The 19,182-nt window shown below is 48.8% G+C and overlaps 1 protein-coding gene across 2 annotated transcripts in view; it reads left to right on the top strand.

The window, feature by feature from the left end:
- Nucleotides 1-19,182, top strand: part of Pkd1l2 (polycystin 1 like 2) — an 89,859-nt gene that overhangs the window by 35,620 nt on the left and 35,057 nt on the right. Inside the window, exons 18-27 of one of the 2 annotated variants that reach the window (XM_036189091.1) lie at nucleotides 1,259-1,441; nucleotides 1,983-1,985; nucleotides 2,935-3,059; nucleotides 4,518-4,644; nucleotides 5,956-6,087; nucleotides 6,869-7,088; nucleotides 8,443-8,636; nucleotides 13,320-13,550; nucleotides 16,718-16,819; nucleotides 17,152-17,330. In XM_036189091.1, the coding sequence (XP_036044984.1) occupies nucleotides 1,259-1,441; nucleotides 1,983-1,985; nucleotides 2,935-3,059; nucleotides 4,518-4,644; nucleotides 5,956-6,087; nucleotides 6,869-7,088; nucleotides 8,443-8,636; nucleotides 13,320-13,550; nucleotides 16,718-16,819; nucleotides 17,152-17,330 (1,496 nt within the window). The remainder of the gene's footprint in view (nucleotides 1-1,258; nucleotides 1,442-1,982; nucleotides 1,986-2,934; nucleotides 3,060-4,517; nucleotides 4,645-5,955; nucleotides 6,088-6,868; nucleotides 7,089-8,442; nucleotides 8,637-13,319; nucleotides 13,551-16,717; nucleotides 16,820-17,151; nucleotides 17,331-19,182) is intronic. The other variant, XM_036189092.1, reaches the window with a different exon arrangement.

Below are 19,182 nucleotides of genomic sequence, written 5' to 3'. Positions count from 1 at the left end.
AAGCCATGGAGAGGGAGAAGTGACCTGGTCCTGCCCAGCTGCTCTGTCTGGGGGGAGGGGGAGAGGAGTACTATCCTCACAGGTCTCCTGGCCTGAAGTCAGCAAGGATGGATGTAACCAGATGTGGAGTTTTCTGTCCCATATGCCCAATTATACCTGGCAGTTGTTTCCCAAATTACCATTTAGAGGCTTATATTAATTATAAATGCTTGCTCAATGGCTCAGGCTTATTACTAGTTCTTAACATTTAAATGAACCCATATTTCTTATCTGTGCTTTGCCTCATGCTTGTTACCTCATTTTCTACATGTCTTGCTTCCTCAGTGGCTGGCTGTCATCTGCCCCAGCTCCATCCTTCTTTATCTCTGTCCTCAGTTTGATTGTACAGCTTAACCTTATCTTGCCTCGCCATTGGCCAAAACTGCTTTATTATCAACCAATGAGAGCAACACACATTCACAATGTACAGAAGGACATCCCACAGCAGTTGGAACTGTTCCAGGGTCCTGTGCTGTTGATGAGACACTTCCTGTGCCCACCCCATCTGCTCATTTGTCTGTTTTATGCACACCTGCCTAAACACACCCCTCTAGACATCCCCCACTCCCCACTTCTGTGCATTTGTGCTTACACTAATTTAATAACTCTACAAATGCTTCTTAAATGCCTCTGTGCCAGTATTGAACTCATTTACACATGGACCTGCCCTCATGGTACTTCCAGGCTACTGGGGCACCTAGACATTAAACAAATGATTTCACAAACACAAATAAATTACAAAATTGGGTTATGTCCAACTATCTACCAACCATCCACCTATGCATCCTTTCTCCATCTGTCCACATTCCATACAGACATTCTTTCTCTATCAGTCTCTCACCATTCTCCATTTACCTTCCTCCCATTTTTCATCCATCCACCTATCTATCTATCCTCTGCCTGTCCTTCATCCATCATTTTCCTCACATCCGTATTTCATGCCTCTGGTTAGTAAATGTTACCAAACACCTGTTATGTGTAGGATATTGTGCAAATTACTCTGGGGAAGGTCACAGGCAGACCAGGTTACTCTCCCGGAAGAACTTCATTCCTGGTGAAGAAGAAGGAACCACTTAAGTCAGACTGCTTATGTCAGGCTCTGCTCTACCTCTTCCCTGGCTTGGGCCTCCCGTGTGCCCCTTCAGTACAATCCTTATTCTCTGCAGGGCCCTTCCCAGGCAGGGGCTCACACTGTTCCTCTTTCTTTGGGTGAGCCCAGTGGGAGGCCAGCCAGGTCCTGCAGCATGCCACAGAAGCTCTGTTGACAGCCAGTGCCAAGGTTCACCCTGAGGACCAGAGACGCCAGGAAGCCACCAGGGCGATGTTTCAGGCTGTGGGGAGTGTGCTGGAAGCTTCTCTCAGCCATGAATCAGAAGAGCCTATGGAGGCCAACAGCAGCCAGGTGGGTGCCCTGATTAGAGGCAGAGCTCACACACACTGCATGCCCAGCTTATGCTAGTGTTGTAGATGGATCCTTCTCCACAGCCTACAGACTGTAGGGGAAGCAGATGCAAAGGTTACAGTGCTTCCTGGGAGCTGGGAGGATAGATGTGGCTTCCAGAGTCACTGGTGGGCCTTGAGAGTACTGCCTCTCGGGACAGCATCATGGCAGAGCCACAAAGCCTCCTCCACAGTCCTTCATCCCATGGGCTTCCTTTCCTATTCAAAGAGAACTGAAGGACAGACACATGCAGATGCAAAGTCATACCCTCCCATGTGTCCACATGTTCAGATACTAAACAGACTCCTATGCTCATCCTTATACACGCATACATACACACCCTTCACAATTACATATGCACACCCACACAGGCACACAGCCATACACATGTGCACATACGTGGAAACCTCTGAACACACATACTTCATACCTTCAAGCACATACACACAGACATAGATTTACATTCTCTCGTGGCAGTGCAGTGGCATATAGACTCTTAGAGGTGGTTTCAGCAATACATCAAGTTGCCCATGATACGCAGACATAGTTAAATACATACCCACAGATCAACACCCAAATTCAGTCATATAAACTCACATTTTCACACGCTAGTGCTCACACCGACTTGCATGTACACCCTCAAACATACATATATGAAGTCACATCTCAAATACAGTCATGGATATACGCAAACATAAATATACAGACAGACACACACACACACACACACACACACACACACACACACACAGCCTATGAGGTCTTCCACTAGGTCCCTACCGGAGCTTTTTTTTCATCATAAGGCTGTGTCTAAAATTTTTTAGACATTTATTTATTTGAAGGGCACACATGCCACAGTATGCATGTGGAGGTCAGAGGACAACCTGTGAGAACTGATTCTCTTCTTCCTCCATGTGGGTCCCTGGGATGGAACTCAGGTCGTCAGGTTTAGTTGCAAGCACCTTACCCTCGGAGCCAACTAATTGGTACCAAATGTGTCTTACCCGGGGGTTTGGATGGAGTAGGGAGCTGAGCTTGCCTTGCCTGTGGCTCTTACCTCTCCTGGAGCAAGACAGGTCCTGTGTACACACCCGCAGCACAGCCACACAGAACAATGGCTCTTCCTATGGATCCTGGAGCCAGGTTTCCTGAGAGCCTTGGTTCTTCTTACCAATCTGTGACTTTCCCAGTTCGCTTCTTCTCTCTGTTCTTTCCAAGGGGCTGGAAAGCATCTGAATCTTGGGGCTGCTATAAGGGTGGAAAAGCCCATGGGAGTCAGGCCCATGATTTGGACTTCTTGTGGATGCCTGCTTTGCCCGTGACCTGCAGGGCTGTCTCTGTCCATCACTTCCCCATCCTCTCCCAGTCCCTGCCAGGAGTCCCACACTAAACTCATGACAGCAGCCAGGGGGCCTATGGTGTCAGCCCACAGTAGCATTCTGCTTCCTTTCCAGGCTCACATTGTGGCCCAGCTACTTCAGGTTGTAGACCATTTGCAGACTGCCCTCCTGCTGGGGACATTGCCTGGGGGCCTTCCAGCCATCCTGGTCACCCCCTCCATCTCTGTGTACACAGACAGGTACTGAGCTGCACTTGCATGCCCAAAAAAGTTAATGTCCTAACCCGTGTCCCAAGCTACCCAAGGCAGGGCTCAGAGGCCAGTCTTAGGGCTGGAGAAAAATTGGGACCCAGGCCAGGTGTGTGGGTGTAATGTAGTCTTTCCACCATGGAGGTGTTTATTTGGGGCAGAAAGGGAACTATGTTTGAATCACCTGAGTGAGTCTTGAGAAAGTCCCAGAAAAACTGTGCAGGTAAGGAGGCAAATAAGTGGGACGACCTCCTCTCACATGCTATCCTCACTGTGTCCTGGGTGGTCTTGGCTATCCCACTGGTTATAGAGAGCCCATGGAGGTCCCAGACAGTCTGTGAGCATTCCCAGGCAGGTTTGCCTCAGTGAGCACCAACCAAGGCTTTGAGATATTTCCTGTTGTGCGTGTTTCCCAGGGGAGTTACTTTGATGTATTTATGTATTTATTTATTGGCACAGGATCTCGCTGTGTAGCCTTGGCTGACCTGGGACTAGATATGTAGACCAGACTGGCCTCAGAATTGCAGTAATCACTCTACCCCTGCCTCAGTGCTGGGTTTATAGGCATGTGAGCTACCATGGCCAGCCTGGGGCATCTATTTTAATTCACCCAGATATAGAGACAGAAGAAAGAAATAATTCCACCTAAGTTAACTTGGTACTAATATAGGTAACTAATATAGGGTTAGTTATATGGGTGAGAGCAACTTACGGGGGGGGTACACCATTGAAGGAAAGAACCCCACTTCCCAGAAATGATTACCTGATCATATGTATTCTTGGGGAAGGAAGGGGTCTTACGGGTCCCCTGAGCCTCACAAGCCTGTGACCTTTCATGGTGGAATGTTAATGGGCCCAGTCTTCAGCCATTAACTGATCACAGTTACTCCGATACACAATAGTGAAGATCAAGTCCAACTCAGAGAAAACAGACACACATATCGATGCCACTTCCTGGCCACTGGGCAGAGGGGGGCTCCCTCACTATGTCCCAGCCTTTGGCTTCTCAGACCAGGGTTGCTCTCTTGGGTCCCAGTGACAGATTCTATAAGCAGAATTGATCTCTGAAAACAGTTTCCAGGTCTTATCAAAGGGGACAAGGCCAATGGTCGGGAAAAGATGGGGCTGGAAGCTCATGGCTTCAAAGGTCAAGGTAGGTAGGGGGAAAAACTTGGAGAAATGATTCTCCAGCCACTGGTTAAGTACTGAGGCTATTCTAGGGATTGAGAGTCAGGTCTAAGCAACTCTGTGTGTTCGTGGACCTCCAATCCACACGGGGATACCAGCAGCTTTTGATGCTGCTTTTGTGTGAAACACAGAAGCCACTAAACACAAACTACAGCCATCTCTGACAGGAAAGTGGAGCCCCACCCCCCCCCTCCCAGTGCACAATGGGGTTCTTCCTCACACACTGACTTTCTTTTCTTCCTATTCTCACCTTGTGGTCAGAATACAGCCACGGAGTTGGCAAGGCTCTTCAGTGCACACTGCCACCGCTGACTCTGTGACCTTCACCCTGCCTGCCGCCACCTCCCTCTGGCCTATGGAAGACAGCCAGGAGCCTGTGGACATAAGGGTAACCCAGCGATGCCTCCTCCAATGCAACCTTTCTAGTGTGTGTTTGCTCACTGATGATACTAGCAGCCCCATCCATTATGGATGAGGCTCAGTATCTCATCAAAGCCACAGCCACACAAGTGGGACTCACACCCCACAGCTCTGGACACCCGAATCCATTTATTTCCAGTGGGTTGCACGTTTCCTCCAGGGGCCTTGGCTTTGTGAGTTGTTGGGAAGCAAGCTCTTCAGGCTCTTATCTGTGACTCATACAAAGACTAGGGTCCCTTTCATCCCAGATTAAGGCACATCTGAGTTTCCTGAATGCTAGTGAAAATAGACCAACATCTTTCTCTTAGACACTCCTTCTCCTTCTTCTTTTTTATTTATTTTGGTTTTTTCGAGACAGGGTTTCTCTGTATAGTTTTGGTGCCTGTCCTAGATCTCACTCTGTAGACCAAGGCTGGCCTGGAACTCAGAGATCCGCCTGGCTCTGCCTCCCAAGTGCTGGGATTAAAGGTGTGTGCCACTTGGTCTAGGATGAAACCTAATCTAAGTGGACATCTATGGATGATAAATGCGGATAAAAAAAAAGGTGTGTGCCACCACTGCCTGGCTCTTAGACACTTGTTGCCACCCCTGGTAGCCATGGGTTGTTTTTAGGATGCCTATGAGCAAGAGTTTCAAATCTGTGGCTTCTCAGTCCTTCATATAACATGGTATGGTAGTTACATAAAACCAATGCACAGCTTCACATATATAATATATACACATTATATTGTAGGGAGGAAGGGAAGAAGGGAAAGACTCACTATGTAGTCTTGACTGGCCTGGAATTCACTGTATAGACCAAGCTGGCCTTGAACTCACAGAGATCTCCCTGTTTTTTCCTCCTGAGTGCTGGGGTTAAAAACATTGCTACACCTTTGCATATACTTTAAATAAAGTCAATGTTGCTTGTAACAGTTGATACAATGTAAATGCTACACAAATAGTTAATGAAAATGTGTTATTTCAGAGAATGGCAAGAAAAATCAGTACTCATACAGCTGCAATTTTTTCAAATATTTTCAGTCCACATTTAGCTGAGTCCACAGACACAAAGCTAAAGAAATGGAGATCTGACTATGTCAACTCTAAGTGAAGAAAGACTGGCTGATTCCTAGGGCCAGCCCTCTGAGACCACATCTCTGGAAACCATCAGTTACAGGCTTCTGCATCCACCCCAAAGAGCAAGGGCTACTATTCACCCAGTCTTGGGATCCACTGTTCACACGGGGGCCTGCTCATCTCCCACCCCTCATCACTTTTTCTTGCTCTTGGCTTTTAGATGGTGAGTTTCTCACAGAACCCCTTCCTTTCCCGAAGCCGGTTTGAAGTCAGTGGAACTGTTGGTGGACTCCGACTGACCAGCTCCAGTGGTCATCCCATCCCAGTGAAGAACCTGTCACAGAATATCGAGGTAGGCACTGGAGTGTCATGGGAAGTAAAGTGGCACTTGGCCTTCTCTTCAGCTTGGTTTGGGACCAAATGGACCAGTTGTGAAAACAATAGAGAAATCATTCAAAGTACCCCTTACGCTATTAAACATTGTATTCTACTGAAAACCATGCATGTATGGCCATTCATACATCTTTGGTGTATAACAAGCTTTCCTGGGAATTGAAATCTGTTGGGTGAAATTCTAATCATTACACAAACCAAATGTTCATTTTAAAAGCCCATAGTGCAGCATCCAAAATGCTGTTAGGTTTTCTTTAAATGTAAGCAAGAGTGCTAACATGCCATGGTGCAATGGGCGCTTAGATTCCTTTAAGAGTTCACTGGCTTTTCTCCTAGTCATCTCCTGTTTTCTCTCAAAGGCTGATTAGCATTTTGCAGGGATGCCTCCGTCCTCATCCATGGCACCTGTGAATGTGCTACCAGGGACTTGGCAGATAAGATGCAGTTATGGTGGAGATGGGCAGTTGAGTCTGGATTGCTCAGGGGTCCGATGAAGTCACAAGGGGCCTCAGAAGAGGGAAGTACAAGGGGCTGATGACAATAGCTGATGACACAGAGAGGTTGGGGTGATGGGAGGAACAGATGAGCAACCTAGGACCACAGGTAGAACTGCAGAACTGAGAACCTCAGAACCTGCCACAGAGATCTTCCTGTCCACATCAGCCCTGTGACGCCATAGGGCTTGCCCCTCGCTTGCCCTGCCCCTCTGCCTGGCTCTAACTCTTTGTTTCTGAAAACAGATCCTGTTGCCCCGGATTTCAGAACACAGCAAGCCAACGATGCTGAGCCTGGCCACTCCAGAAGCTCTGAGGGTGAATGTGACTGCAGGGGAGGTGGCTCTGGGGATACAGCTGCACTGGGGACCTGGAGTCCCACTCACACTCAGCCTGGGCTACGGCTACCATCCCAATGAGACCAGCTACGACGCCCAAACACACCTGCCTCCTGTGGCTGCCACAGGTAGTCAGCCTCCTGGGCTGTTTCTCAGCGGCTTCCTGGGTGTGGTCAGCTTCAAACTAAGGTGTCAAAGAAGAAAAAAAAATCAAAGAACAAAGCCGGGAAGACAGCTCAGTCATTAAAATATGAGGATCAGAGTTCAGTCCTGAGAAACCACATAAAAAGTTTGATGTAGTAGCCTATGCCTGTGATCTCAGTCTTGGGAGCGGGGAGGATCAGAGATGGGAGGGTCCCTGGGGTCACTGGCTGCCAGCCTCACTATCTGAAATCTGAAGCTGTAGGTTTTAGTGAAAACACTTGTCTCAAAAAAAAAAAAAAAAAATGGAATGGAGAGATGGCTCAGCAGTCAAGGGCACACATTGTACTTGCAGAGGTCCTCATCATTCATGCTGGGAGGTTCACAATGCCCCTGTAATTCCAGCTCCAGGAGGATCCAAGCCTCCGGCCTCTGTGGGCACCTGAACTCACATTCACATACTCCACCCCTAGTGCACATAACTAATAATAATAATAATAATAATAATAATAATAATAATAATGTCTTTTAAAAAAATAAAGTAGGGTAGAGAAGTATTGAGGAAGACATCCAGTGTCAGCCTTTGCTCTCACAATGTACCCATGTATGCACACCCACACACAAACACACTCAAAATTAGTTAATTGAAAAGCAAAAAACAAACTGCTTGCCTTCTTCAGCAGCTTTCCTGGGCTGATGTTATTGGTGTTATTTACCCAACCCCCCACCCCCTGTTAGGTAAACATTAGTACATGCCATGGAGACATGGATAAACTCATAAAGAACCTTATGGGGCCAGCTGTAGGAAACACCATGTTCCAGATATGAGCAGAGACGGTCAAGCCAGGTGCAGAGCAGTCCCAGCAAAAGGGAGGCTGAGGCCAGAGGACCAGTAAGGCCAGTAGGGCCAGCCTTCACTACATAGCAAGTTTGAGGCTAGCTGGGCTACATAAGACCCTGCCTCAAAGCTGGGTGGTGGTGGCTCTTTTAATCCCAGCACTCAGGAGGCAGAGGCAGGCGGATCTTTGTGAGTTCGAGGCCAGCCTAGTCTACAGAGTGAGTTCCAGGAAAGGCGCAAAGCTACACAGAGAAACCCTGTCTCGAAAAACAAAAAACAAAAAACAACAACAACAACAAAAAAAGACCCTGCCCGAAAACTACAAAACAAATAATTAGTTCAATAACCAGTCTGATATCACACAGCCAATAAGAACCAGCTGCGAGCCCTTTGAGCCTGCCCCTGAATTCCGAGCATGGGCACTCCTGGGCTAATGGAGAGACCTTGAGGTCTATGTCCCCGCCATGTCACCTCGGGGTCCTCTAATTTCTTGTTTCTTGCAGGTGAGCTACCCACCTGGATCCTAGGCCCAGAGGACCTGCCCTTTGGAGAAGGAATCTACTATTTGAGGGTGGTCCCCAAGGACGACCTGGAGTCTACCTCCGGCAGGAACCTCACAGTTGGCATTACCACCTTCTTGTCGCATTGTGTGTTCTGGGACGAAACCCAGGAGACCTGGGACAACACTGGGTGCCAGGTAAGGAAGAGAAGTAGGTTGGGGAGGTTTGGTAGGGTGTGTCCTTTGGAGTCTCTGGTACAATATCTCATGCTTCTACATGGTGTTCTGCATATGTCTTTCCTGTGCTCAGAGTGTCCCCCTTGCCCATTTTCTTGAGAAAACTTCATGGTCCTGACTAGGTCAGATTCCTGCTGTAAACTCTGGTGCCCTCTCCTCCACCTCACCCTGCTTAGCAGTGTGCTCCCCGACCTCTCCCCAGGAGAGGCCATCTCAGGAGCCAGGAGTCTGGACCACTGATCACTGAATAAGAATAGGACTGATTCAGAAGACTACTCACCGTGTGGGGGCATGGCAGGCCAGGGTGTCACTTCCCAGAAAATGACCTCAGCTGTGTCCTGTGTTCACTTTTCCCAGCAGTATCTCATCAGTGCTTCAGATAGCCCCAGGGGAGCAGATAGTGGTTCCCATTTCATAGGCCAAGAGACAATGGGTCAGGAAACTTGATGGACTGCCCCCAAACCTCACACACATTAAAGCCAGGTTTGCCTGTGGCCATGTCATCACCATGACAACACAACTTCCCCAACTGTTGAGATTCAGAATGGCCTTATTAATTGTAATTCTTATCCAGTCTGCCTCATGGAGTTGAGGCCCGCCCTGTGACAGTGTCCTGCAGACAGACTTTGTCTTTGAGGCCATAAGAGTACTCTCTGGATAGGACCACATTGTCCCAATGAGTTATATAGGCTGTGTGGTCCTTAAATGCTCATCTTAGTTATTTCTGCCTAGAAAGCTCCAGTATCCCACCCCCACGAACACCCCTTGTCCTCCTACTCCAGAGTCTTCTTCCCAGGAGCCCATGAGGCTGCCTCATACCTCCCACTGTTAGACTTCTCTGTCATCCCATGCCCTACCAAGATCGGCTGATTCTGTGCAGAATCCAAATTCATCCCTCACCTCTTTGCATCCATGGACATAGAACCTTCTTTCGTGTGTTGACAAATGTTTACCCTGTCCCAATGGTGGGGTAGATGGGTGAGAAAAACCAGTGAATAAGAAGTCTAGCTGAGGGCACAGGCCTGAAGCGAGACACACCTAAGAACCATGTCACTCTAGAGCTCTGGAAGAAGGACACTGAGGGTGAGCCCCTTCTGGGCTGTAGGGGCTGTAGTAACAGCTCTGTTGTCAGTTTCCACCCTGGCTTCTGGCTGCCACACTCCAGGTCCAGGGAGGAGGATGGCACAAAGATACTCCTAAGGGACAGAAGGTGCCCAAGCTCCAGGCACCAGCCTTTGCATCTCAGGAACAGGCCTGGGTGGGTGGCGGCCTCCCAAAGCACTCACTCCCCAAAGCCACCTTATGTGGCTGGCATGGGTTGACTCTGCACCCTGAGGTTCATGGTGGTGTAGGGGTTGGGGGTGTAGAGTCTGCCACAAAACAGACTTGGGTTTAGTTCCTATACTCACTGGATAAATATTAGTTGCCCCACCTCTCTGAGCTTTACCACCCTAAAATGGGGGTAGACTTGAGTGGGGCCCAGGGCTACAAGGAAACTAGGCACAATGCCTAACTCACAGGGTGGCTGTGCATGTCAAAAGGGATCACTGTGTTCAACCCTCTGGTTGTACAGGGGACAACACTTTCTATAAGACAGAAGCCAAGGACTGAGGATCAGGATGTGGCAGGAAGACAGCACAAGTCTCACTCAGCCAATCAGAGTACAGAAGAGGTTCCAGATGCTTAGGACGCCATTTAAAACATGTTTCTGGGCTTGGAGAGATGGTCCAGTTGAAAAGTGCTTGATTTGTAAGCATAGGTCCTGGGGTAGATCCCCAGAACCCATGTGAAAGTGCCAGACATGCTATCACTTGTGGAGAGGCCAAGTGGCTCCCTGGAGCTCCCTGGGGCTCCCTGGGGCTCCCTGGGGCTCCCTGACTGTTCAGCCTAAATGAGTTCCAGACCAATGAAAGACCCTGTGTCAGAGGAGGTGGACAGATTTCCTGAGAATGGCATGGGAGGCTGTACCCTGGCCTCCACATTCATGAACACCTATGCACACAAGTGTGCACACACACACACACACACACATTTATAAAACTACATGGGATGGTGAGATGGTTCAGTGGGTCAAGGAGCTTGCCATACTAGGGTGATAGCTTGGATTTGATCTCTTGAGCTCACATAAAAGTGGAACGAGAAAACCAAGTCTACAAAATTGTCACATGCACATGAAACATTCAGCCCCCTCCCTGGACACAGATAATTTTTAAAGTTTTGTTTGTTTATTTATTGTATGTGTGTGCACACATGCCATGGTGTTCATGTGGAGGTCAGAGGAAAACATGGATGTGGGAGTTGGTTCTCTCCTCCTACCACATGGGATCCAGGGATTGGACACAGATGGTCAAACATGTCAGCAAGTGCCTTAAACCTGCTGAACCGGGGCTGGAGAGGTGGCTCAGAGGTTAAGAGCACCGACTGCTCTTCCAGAGGTCATGAGTTCAATTCCCAGCACCCACATGGTGGCTCACAACCATCTGTAATACATAATAAATAAATAAATCTTTAAAAAAAACCAAAAATGCTGAACCATCTCGCTGACACACAAATATATGTATTTTAAAGAACTAGAAAATACACACAACTTCTCCTTGGCTGGGATGTACCTCAATTGTAGAACACTTGCCTGTCATTCAGGAGTCAGTGACCAGTACCTCCATGGCCCCCAAAAAGCTGCCATGCTGGGAGAGGTTGGGAGAGCCACTGAAACCCGGGACAAAACCTGAGCAGAGATGGGTCCCTGTCCTGTTTTCTCCTCTGGAAGCAGCTTCTCCCGCTTCTGGGTGTAGCAGGTATTCCCATACCACCCATCCCTCTGTGCCATATACCCACCAGGATTAGGAAAGATTAAAAACAGCTCAGAGGGAACAGAAGGAAGACCTACCAGAAATTCAGAATGAGCAGATGGTGTCTAGCCTGTCCATGGGATGAGCCTTGGCAGAACTGGGCAGCAGGAGGCTCTCTTACTAAGTGCTTGAGCAGAGAAATTTCCAGAAGCCGCTCCTTTCTGTTGGGTCTGTCTACATCATCTGGAATGAAGATGGAGCTGGACCCTGGAGCTGAGTTAAGCTGCTTCACTTACCAAATGTCCTGGGGACAGAGAGCAAGAACAGCTGCATGGGTGGGAGTGCCTGCCCTGGCCTCCCTGATTCCTTGCTGAGACCCAAAAGCTGCACAGCCAAACCCATCCTCACCTTGCTGGAGCTGAGACCCAGCCTAGGGGGTTAACATTTGCCTTTCTCCCTTCCAGAGACTTCCCAGACTGGCACTTTCTCTTCAGCATGGGTCAATCACCCATTCCAGTTTGCTGCAGGCTGAGAGAATTCCTGGGGCCCAGGACATTCAGCTTGAAAAACAGGGAGTCCTGGAAAACTGAGACAATTTGGCCACTAGATGTTTTCGGCCTGGCCAATCGCTGGGCAAGTGTCAGCACCCAGCATACGCCCCTCTGTGAATGAGTCTTAAGTAGACAAGGGACAAGAGGGCTGTAGGTCATGTTTGTGCTGCTGGGTGGATGCTGCTGGGGCCAGTGATGAGGGAGACTCCAAACTCACCTGCAGTACTTCTCTGACACTGACAAAGTGGCCTGCAAATTGTTCTGCACCCTCACTGTGAGGGACAGAGGTGAAACTCTGTTAAAAACAATTTTCAAGCCTGGTGTGGTAGTGCATACCTTTGATCCCAGCACCTGGCAGGCAGATCTCTGTGAATTTGAGACCATCCTGGTCTACATAGGAGTTCCAGGACAGCCAGGGCTGCATAGTGACACCCTATCTTAAAAAAAAAAAAAAAAACAGAACAAACAAACAAAACCCTTCTGCGAAGGTCCAGGTTCAATCCCCAGCACATAAAAAGGAAATAATAGTCTCTGAAATTTTGTTTTCGTGTGTGTGTGTGTGTGTGTGTGTGTGTGTGTGTGTGTGTGTGCATTTTTGAATGTGGGTGAGTGCACATGCACATGTGTATAATGGCCAGAAGTTGACATTAGGAATTATCCTCCATTTTCTCACCCTATTCAATGAGGCATGTCTCAGTCAAACCCACAGCTCGATGATATGGCTAGTCTCAGTTGCCAGCTTTCTCTGGGGATCCTGTCCCACTTTCCGAGGCTGGAATTAGTAGCAGGTTAACAGGCCTACTTTTATGCATCCATGTGGGTTCTGGACTCTGATCCTCACTGCTTTTGCAGAGAAGCCAAGTTCAGTTCCCAGCACTTACATCACCTGGTTCACAGATGCTTGTAACTCCAGCTCCAGGAGGATTTGATGCCTCTGGCCTAGATAGCCAGTCAGCCAGAGTCTCATGCAGCCCAGACTAGCCTTGAATATATAGCAGGGGATAACCTTGAACTCCTGATCCTCCTGTGTGCGCCTTCTGACAGCAGGATCACAGGTGTGCGACACCATATCCAGTTTATTTGATGTTGATTAAACCCAGGGCTTCCTGTATGCTGGACGAGCTCTCTACCAACCGAGTCACATCCCAGTACTAAAAATATGTAATTTCAACCAGAGGATTGGTTGGCTGAATCTGTGGATCTGAAAGGCTGACTGAGTGGTGTCCACACTGGAGTGTTCATCATTTCTCACCATTGAGCTGAAGCAGGTGCATTTCAAAACATGGTCTCTTTGGGGTTTACAGGTGGGGCCTCGAACCACCACCTCCCAGACACACTGCCTTTGCAACCACCTCACCTTCTTCGGAAGCACATTCCTGGTGATGCCCAATGCCATCGACGTCCACCAGACTGCAGAGCTCTTTGCCACCTTCGAGGACAACCCTGTGGTGGTTACGGCAGTGGGCTGTCTCTGCGTGGTCTATGTGCTGGTGGTGATCTGGGCCAGGAGAAAGGACATACAGGACCAGGGCAAGGTGAGGCACTACATTCCTGGGAATATGAGAATACAGACTGTAGAGGACAGAGCCCAGGGGTCTGTGGAGAGGCCAGTTGTTTGTACAGGCTTTAAACCCTGGGGTCATCTGGGGCAAGCTGGCAACTCAGCCTAGCCTTTACAGAACATCCCTTTTCATCAAATTATCAGGAAGAGTGTGCTATTGACCATCAACTGAGTACTTGCTAAATACCAGGCACAATCCCATTTATGTACGGAGCAGCCCTTGGAGAAAGGTACTTGTGTTAGGATGGGAGGTCACAAGGCTACCCTTGTGTCAGTAGTTTGCTAAAAGGACGTAGAATTCAGAATTGAGGTGATGGTGATGGTTTTATTATTTTTGTTTGTAAGGATGTGTATGTGTGAACTTGTGTGTAGGTGTCTATGTGATGTGCATGCATGTGCATGTATGTCTATCTGAAGGCCAGATGTCAGCATCATGTGTCGTTTATCAGGAACTGCCCTCCTTAGTTTTTGAGACAGGATCTCTTACTGGGACCTGCGGTTCACCAAGCAGGCCAGACTGACTGACGAGTGAGCCCCAGGAATGCCCTCTCTAGTCCTGGGATTTACAAGTATGTGTCACCAGGCGTGGTTTTTTATGTCAATCAAACACAGGTCCTCATGGTCGTGTGGCACGTTGTCAACTGGGCCATCTCTTCATGGTTGATCTACTTGAAAGGACTTGGAGAGACCTGTCTTGGTTTCTGTTTGTTCGGCTGATGTCTACAGATGGTGCTTAATTGTCCCTGAGACAACACCTAGCAAATATTGAGCTTTGGTGTCCTGGGTTTGATTGGGAGTTGGGCATGGAGGTAGGAGGAGCCCACTTGACCAACGCTGGTTGTGTAGTCTCCAGCCTCAAATACACAGTGTGACCTGAAGTCCCCCCATGAATCACATGGTTCTCATAGACTGTGTGGCTTGGCCAGGGCTCCCGGTATGCAAAAGCTGCCTTAAGTAGGATGCACAGAAGTCACCACTAAGGATATGGACAGTGGGCACACAGGCTATAAGGACAGCCTTCCCACTTGTTTGTTTGTGAGGTGTCTTTGCTTATTCTTTAAAGTATGTCTCATGTAGCCCAGGCTGGCCCCAAACTCACTATATATCTGAGAGTATCCTCAAACTCCTAACAGTCCCCTACCTCAGCCTCCTGAGTGCTGGGATGACAGGATGAATCCCCTTGCTCAGTTCCAGCCCTTCCTTTGGTTTGGACACCTCAAGTTCAGTGAGCATACCCTGGATTTCATTCCCCACATCATCTTAACAAGGAGACAACCAGGGATCAAGAGGTCAGTTAATTGGCCTGAAGCTGTTAGAGTGGAGCTGGAATTTCAACCCAGATTGGGCTCGTGGGGCATACATGATTGAACAAAAAATCCGTTCGAGGAATTGTTTGCAACAACAATTAATGAAGTCTTACGGAACACGGATTGGCCTTCAGGAAGTGTTCATGGACGTCTGAGGGAATACATAGGCGAGTGCAAGGGCGCAGTGTGGCAGAGCTTGGAGCTGTCCATCTCTCACCTCTCCTCCCTGGCAGCACCTCGAGGGATGCCAATACAGAATGAAATGCTATCAAATGGCAGTCAGCATTCATACTGCTGACTTTGATTCTTCCATGAGACCAAACACTGATACTTATTAACGCAGGGTTGGGGCTGGAGAAACAGCTCAGTAGTTAAGAGCACACACTGCTGGGCCTAGTATAACGGAAGCATGCCTTTAATCCCAGCACTTGGAGGCAGAGGCAGGAGATAGGCCAGCCAGGGTTACATAATGCGACCTTGTCTAAAAAATTAGCAACAAAAGCATAACCACAAAAAGGGGGCTTGAGAGATGGTTCAGTGATTAAGAGCACTTGCTGCTATTGCAGAGGACACGGCTTCAGTTCTGAGAACCTGCATGGTGATTCACAACCATCTCTATCTCTAACAACTCCAGTTCCGGGGATTCAGTGCCCTTTGAGGGCACCAGGCACACATGCATGCACATACATGCATGCAAGCAGAAAAAACACGCATGCACATAAAACAAATAACTGAAAAAGCATGTACTGCTCTTGCAGAGGAACCGAGTTCAAGAGCCATTCCCAAAATCCACATCAAGCAGCTCCCAACCACTTGTAACCCCAATTCCAGAGGATCTGATGCACTATTTTGGCCTCCTTGGACACTGTGGCCATATGTACAACCCTGCCAACATATACTCATAATTATTTTAAAATGTAAAAGCTGGGTATGACACATACATGTAATCTCAGTACTCAGGAGGCTGAGTCATGTGGATCTCTATGAATTCAAGGCCAGCCTGGTCTACATAAAGAACTCCAAGCCAGCCAAAGATACTTAGTGAGACCCTGTCACAAAAAAAGAAACATTTATGTGTGTGTGTGTGTGTGTGTGTGTGTGTGTGTGTGTGTGTGTGTGTAATCTTAAATGCCTTAGCTTGGCTCCCAGAAAGCATGCTCTAAAATTAAGGTTGGGGTGTTTTCTGAGAGGAACCTTTAGGGTGAGCCCCTGTGGAGCTGGCAGGATGCTTATGCAGCATTGAGAGCCCCACCAGTCCCTGGAGAACTGGACTGAGCTTGCCTGAGATGTCCAGGTCTTAATCACATCCAGATACCTCATAGATGGGTCATTGGCTGTCAGCTGCCACAAGAGTACACTCTTGACAAAGATGACTCTCCATCCTTGACAGCAGAGCCTCAGCAGCAGATGTGAGCCTTTCACAGGAAAGAGAGCTGAGCAGCACATCCCAGAGGTCACCCCAGACCCCAACTAACTCCAGCCACTTGATGCTTTCACTAAAAAATTCCTTCTGAATTCCCTGGGAAACAAATCTGGTCATATAAACACACTCTATACACTCACCACACCAAACACTGAACATTCTTAGTTTAATGCCAAGCTCATTTCCAGCTTAACTGCACAGGGTCACACATAACAAGGAGAGCACTTTGTGCTTCTGCGCTCTTGCTACTATTTTTCTTGAAGCCCAACTTCTATACAGGACAGTTCTCACCGGATCAGATAATAATGAATATAAATGTTTTGGGCATGTTAATGCCCAACTCATTCTTAGCTGCTGGGTGGTGCGTGAGCTCACCGAGTAGGGTCCCCCTAACACTGTCCTTCTATCTAGGTAAAAGTCATAGTGCTGGAGGACAACGAGCCCTTTGCCCAGTATCACTACCTGGTGACAGTCTACACAGGACACCGACGAGGGGCAGCCACATCTTCAAAGGTACCTGTTGGCTGGTGGGTGTGTCTTTCCCGGTGCAGTAATGGCTCTGTCATTGTGGGGTGTCTTTGGCTCCGTGGATTTGTGTTTCTGTGTACCCTATTTGTTTCATTTTGTATTTTAGAGGAGAGAATATTCTTAGTTTAAAAAATTATATTATGCATTGTGTGTGTGTGTGTTTGTATGAGTGTGTGTGCATGTGTGAGTGTGCATGCATGTGTCTGTCTGCATGCCTAGTTTTGTGCAGTTCTGGCATCAAGCACAGAACTTCCGGATGCTGGGCAAACACTGTACTGACTGAGCTACAGTGCCAGCCTCTGGTCTCTGGGTTCCAGGTGACTCTCACCCTGTATGGCGCAGACAGAGAGAGTGAGCCCCACCACCTGTCAGACCCTAATGCTGCGGTCTTTGAGCGAGGAGGGGTGGATGTCTTCCTGCTTTCAACTCTCTTCCCCCTGGGAGAACTGCAGAGCCTCAGGCTGTGGCACGACAACTCTGGGGACCGGCCATCATGGTGAGTCAGGAGATGGCAAATGACCAGGCTGGGGCAAGGCACCCGTTTCCTGGCTTGCAGGAGCTGCTACAAACACACAGAATGGCTCTCCATAGCACAAGTGAGGCAACCATTCAGAGAGGCCCCTGGCTCATGGTCCACACAAACTAGACCAGAAAGGAAGAGAACTGAAGTCCAGCCCTGATATCCGGCACTGGGCCCACCCCTGGCCTTTCTAGAGCTCCAGCTTAAGACTTGTCCAAGGTCACACACAGCTACAAGTTCAGAGCAAGGTCCTGTCCATTCTTCCTGAGACCAAAACTAGGGACTCAGACAAATAGTGTCAACGTGACCAGCTTTCAGCGGGTAGTCCCTTTAGAAAAAGGGCGTTATCAGGCATAGTGTGCACACGTGCAGTCCTAGTGTGTGGGAAGGTGAGGCATGAAGAGCGTCACAAGTTCTGCTGTAGCCCAGGGCACATAGTGAGCTCCATGCCAGCCTGGGCTAGAGTGTGAGACTTCATCACGGAAAGGCTGGGCATGCCGGGTGTGGTAGTACACGCCTTTAATCTCAGCACTTGGGAGGCAGAGGCAGCTAGAGCTCTGAGTCAAGGCCAGGCTGGTCTACATAGTTGTGAGTTCTAGGACATCCAGGGCTACATAGAGAGACTCTCTTTCTCTCTCTCTCTCTCTCTCTCTCTCTCTCTCTCTCTCTCTCTCTCCATATATATATATGACACTGGGTAGTGAACATCAATAATCCCAGCACTTGAAAGGCAGGATGATAGGAGTTCAAAGCCATCCTTGGCTCCAAAGACAATTCAGGACAAGCCTGTGCCACACAAGTCCTTGTCTCAAAAAACAAAAGGGGTGGGGAGCCAGGTGATAGTGGCACACACCTTTAATCCCAGTACTCAGAGGCAGAGGCAAGCAGATCTCTGTGAGTTCAAGGCCAGCCTGGTCTACAGAGTGAATTCCAGGACAGGCTCCAAAGCTACACAGGGAAACCCTGTCTCAAAAATAAAAAGGGAGGGGTACTTACTTTGCTTAGGTCTTAGCTTTTTTAACAGAGGGTCTCACTTGGTAGCCTAGGCTAGCCTTGAGCTTCTGGCAGTCTCTTGTCTCAGTCTATAAGAGCTGGGGTCAGAGGCACAGGCCACCACACCAAGCTTACTGCTGTCTAACTCAGTAGCCAAATTCCCAGGAAGCAGACTCTGAGGGGCAGATGAGCATGTCGGGGGTGTCTATTAAAGGAGTTCTAGTGTCGGCTCCTGGAGAGGGAGGCCAGGCCTGGGATAGGCAGAGGGACGTGTCAAATGTGCTGCAAGCCGGTGACAGCCCAGCCAACTCCTGTGGCTCCCTGAAAGTGTCCCAAGTTGGACCAAAATATCCAGTTCCTGGATCACTGGATGTCAGTCACCCAGGAGGGCCATGGCCTGGACATAGGTGGTCTTTGCATCTCTGATGAAGCTGTGCTTATGGGAACGAGGGACATGTGTAGAGCACAGTGCCGGCTATATAGTGAGCACTTAGGGAAGAGCAGCTTCACCATCATGGCTGTTCCTGTTGGCTACACAATTACAGAAAAGCTGCTGGCAGCCTGCACCTCTCCATTCAGGCAAGATGACACCTCCTCCTCTGAGGCTTCGAAACAGCTTGCTGGAGCGCACTCCTGCCTAGCTTCTCTTGCTTATAGCTGGGGGTCCTGAGTAAGGGGTTCAGAGTTTTCCAGTGTGTTTTCCCGCACCCTGCCACTTCCCTGTGAACAAGCAGCTGCCTTCAAAGCTGAGGTGGCTCTCTGAGCTGGCTGACCTCCCCACAGGAGGCCAGATGTTGCTCAGACACCACGTAAAGTGCATGCACGTGCTTTTCCA

This window comes from Onychomys torridus, chromosome 5, assembly GCF_903995425.1.
Source record: "Onychomys torridus chromosome 5, mOncTor1.1, whole genome shotgun sequence".
NCBI classification, from domain to species: Eukaryota; Metazoa; Chordata; class Mammalia; order Rodentia; family Cricetidae; genus Onychomys; species Onychomys torridus.
The sequence above is the reverse complement of the archived record's forward strand: the minus strand, read 5'-3'. Positions and strand labels throughout refer to the sequence as shown.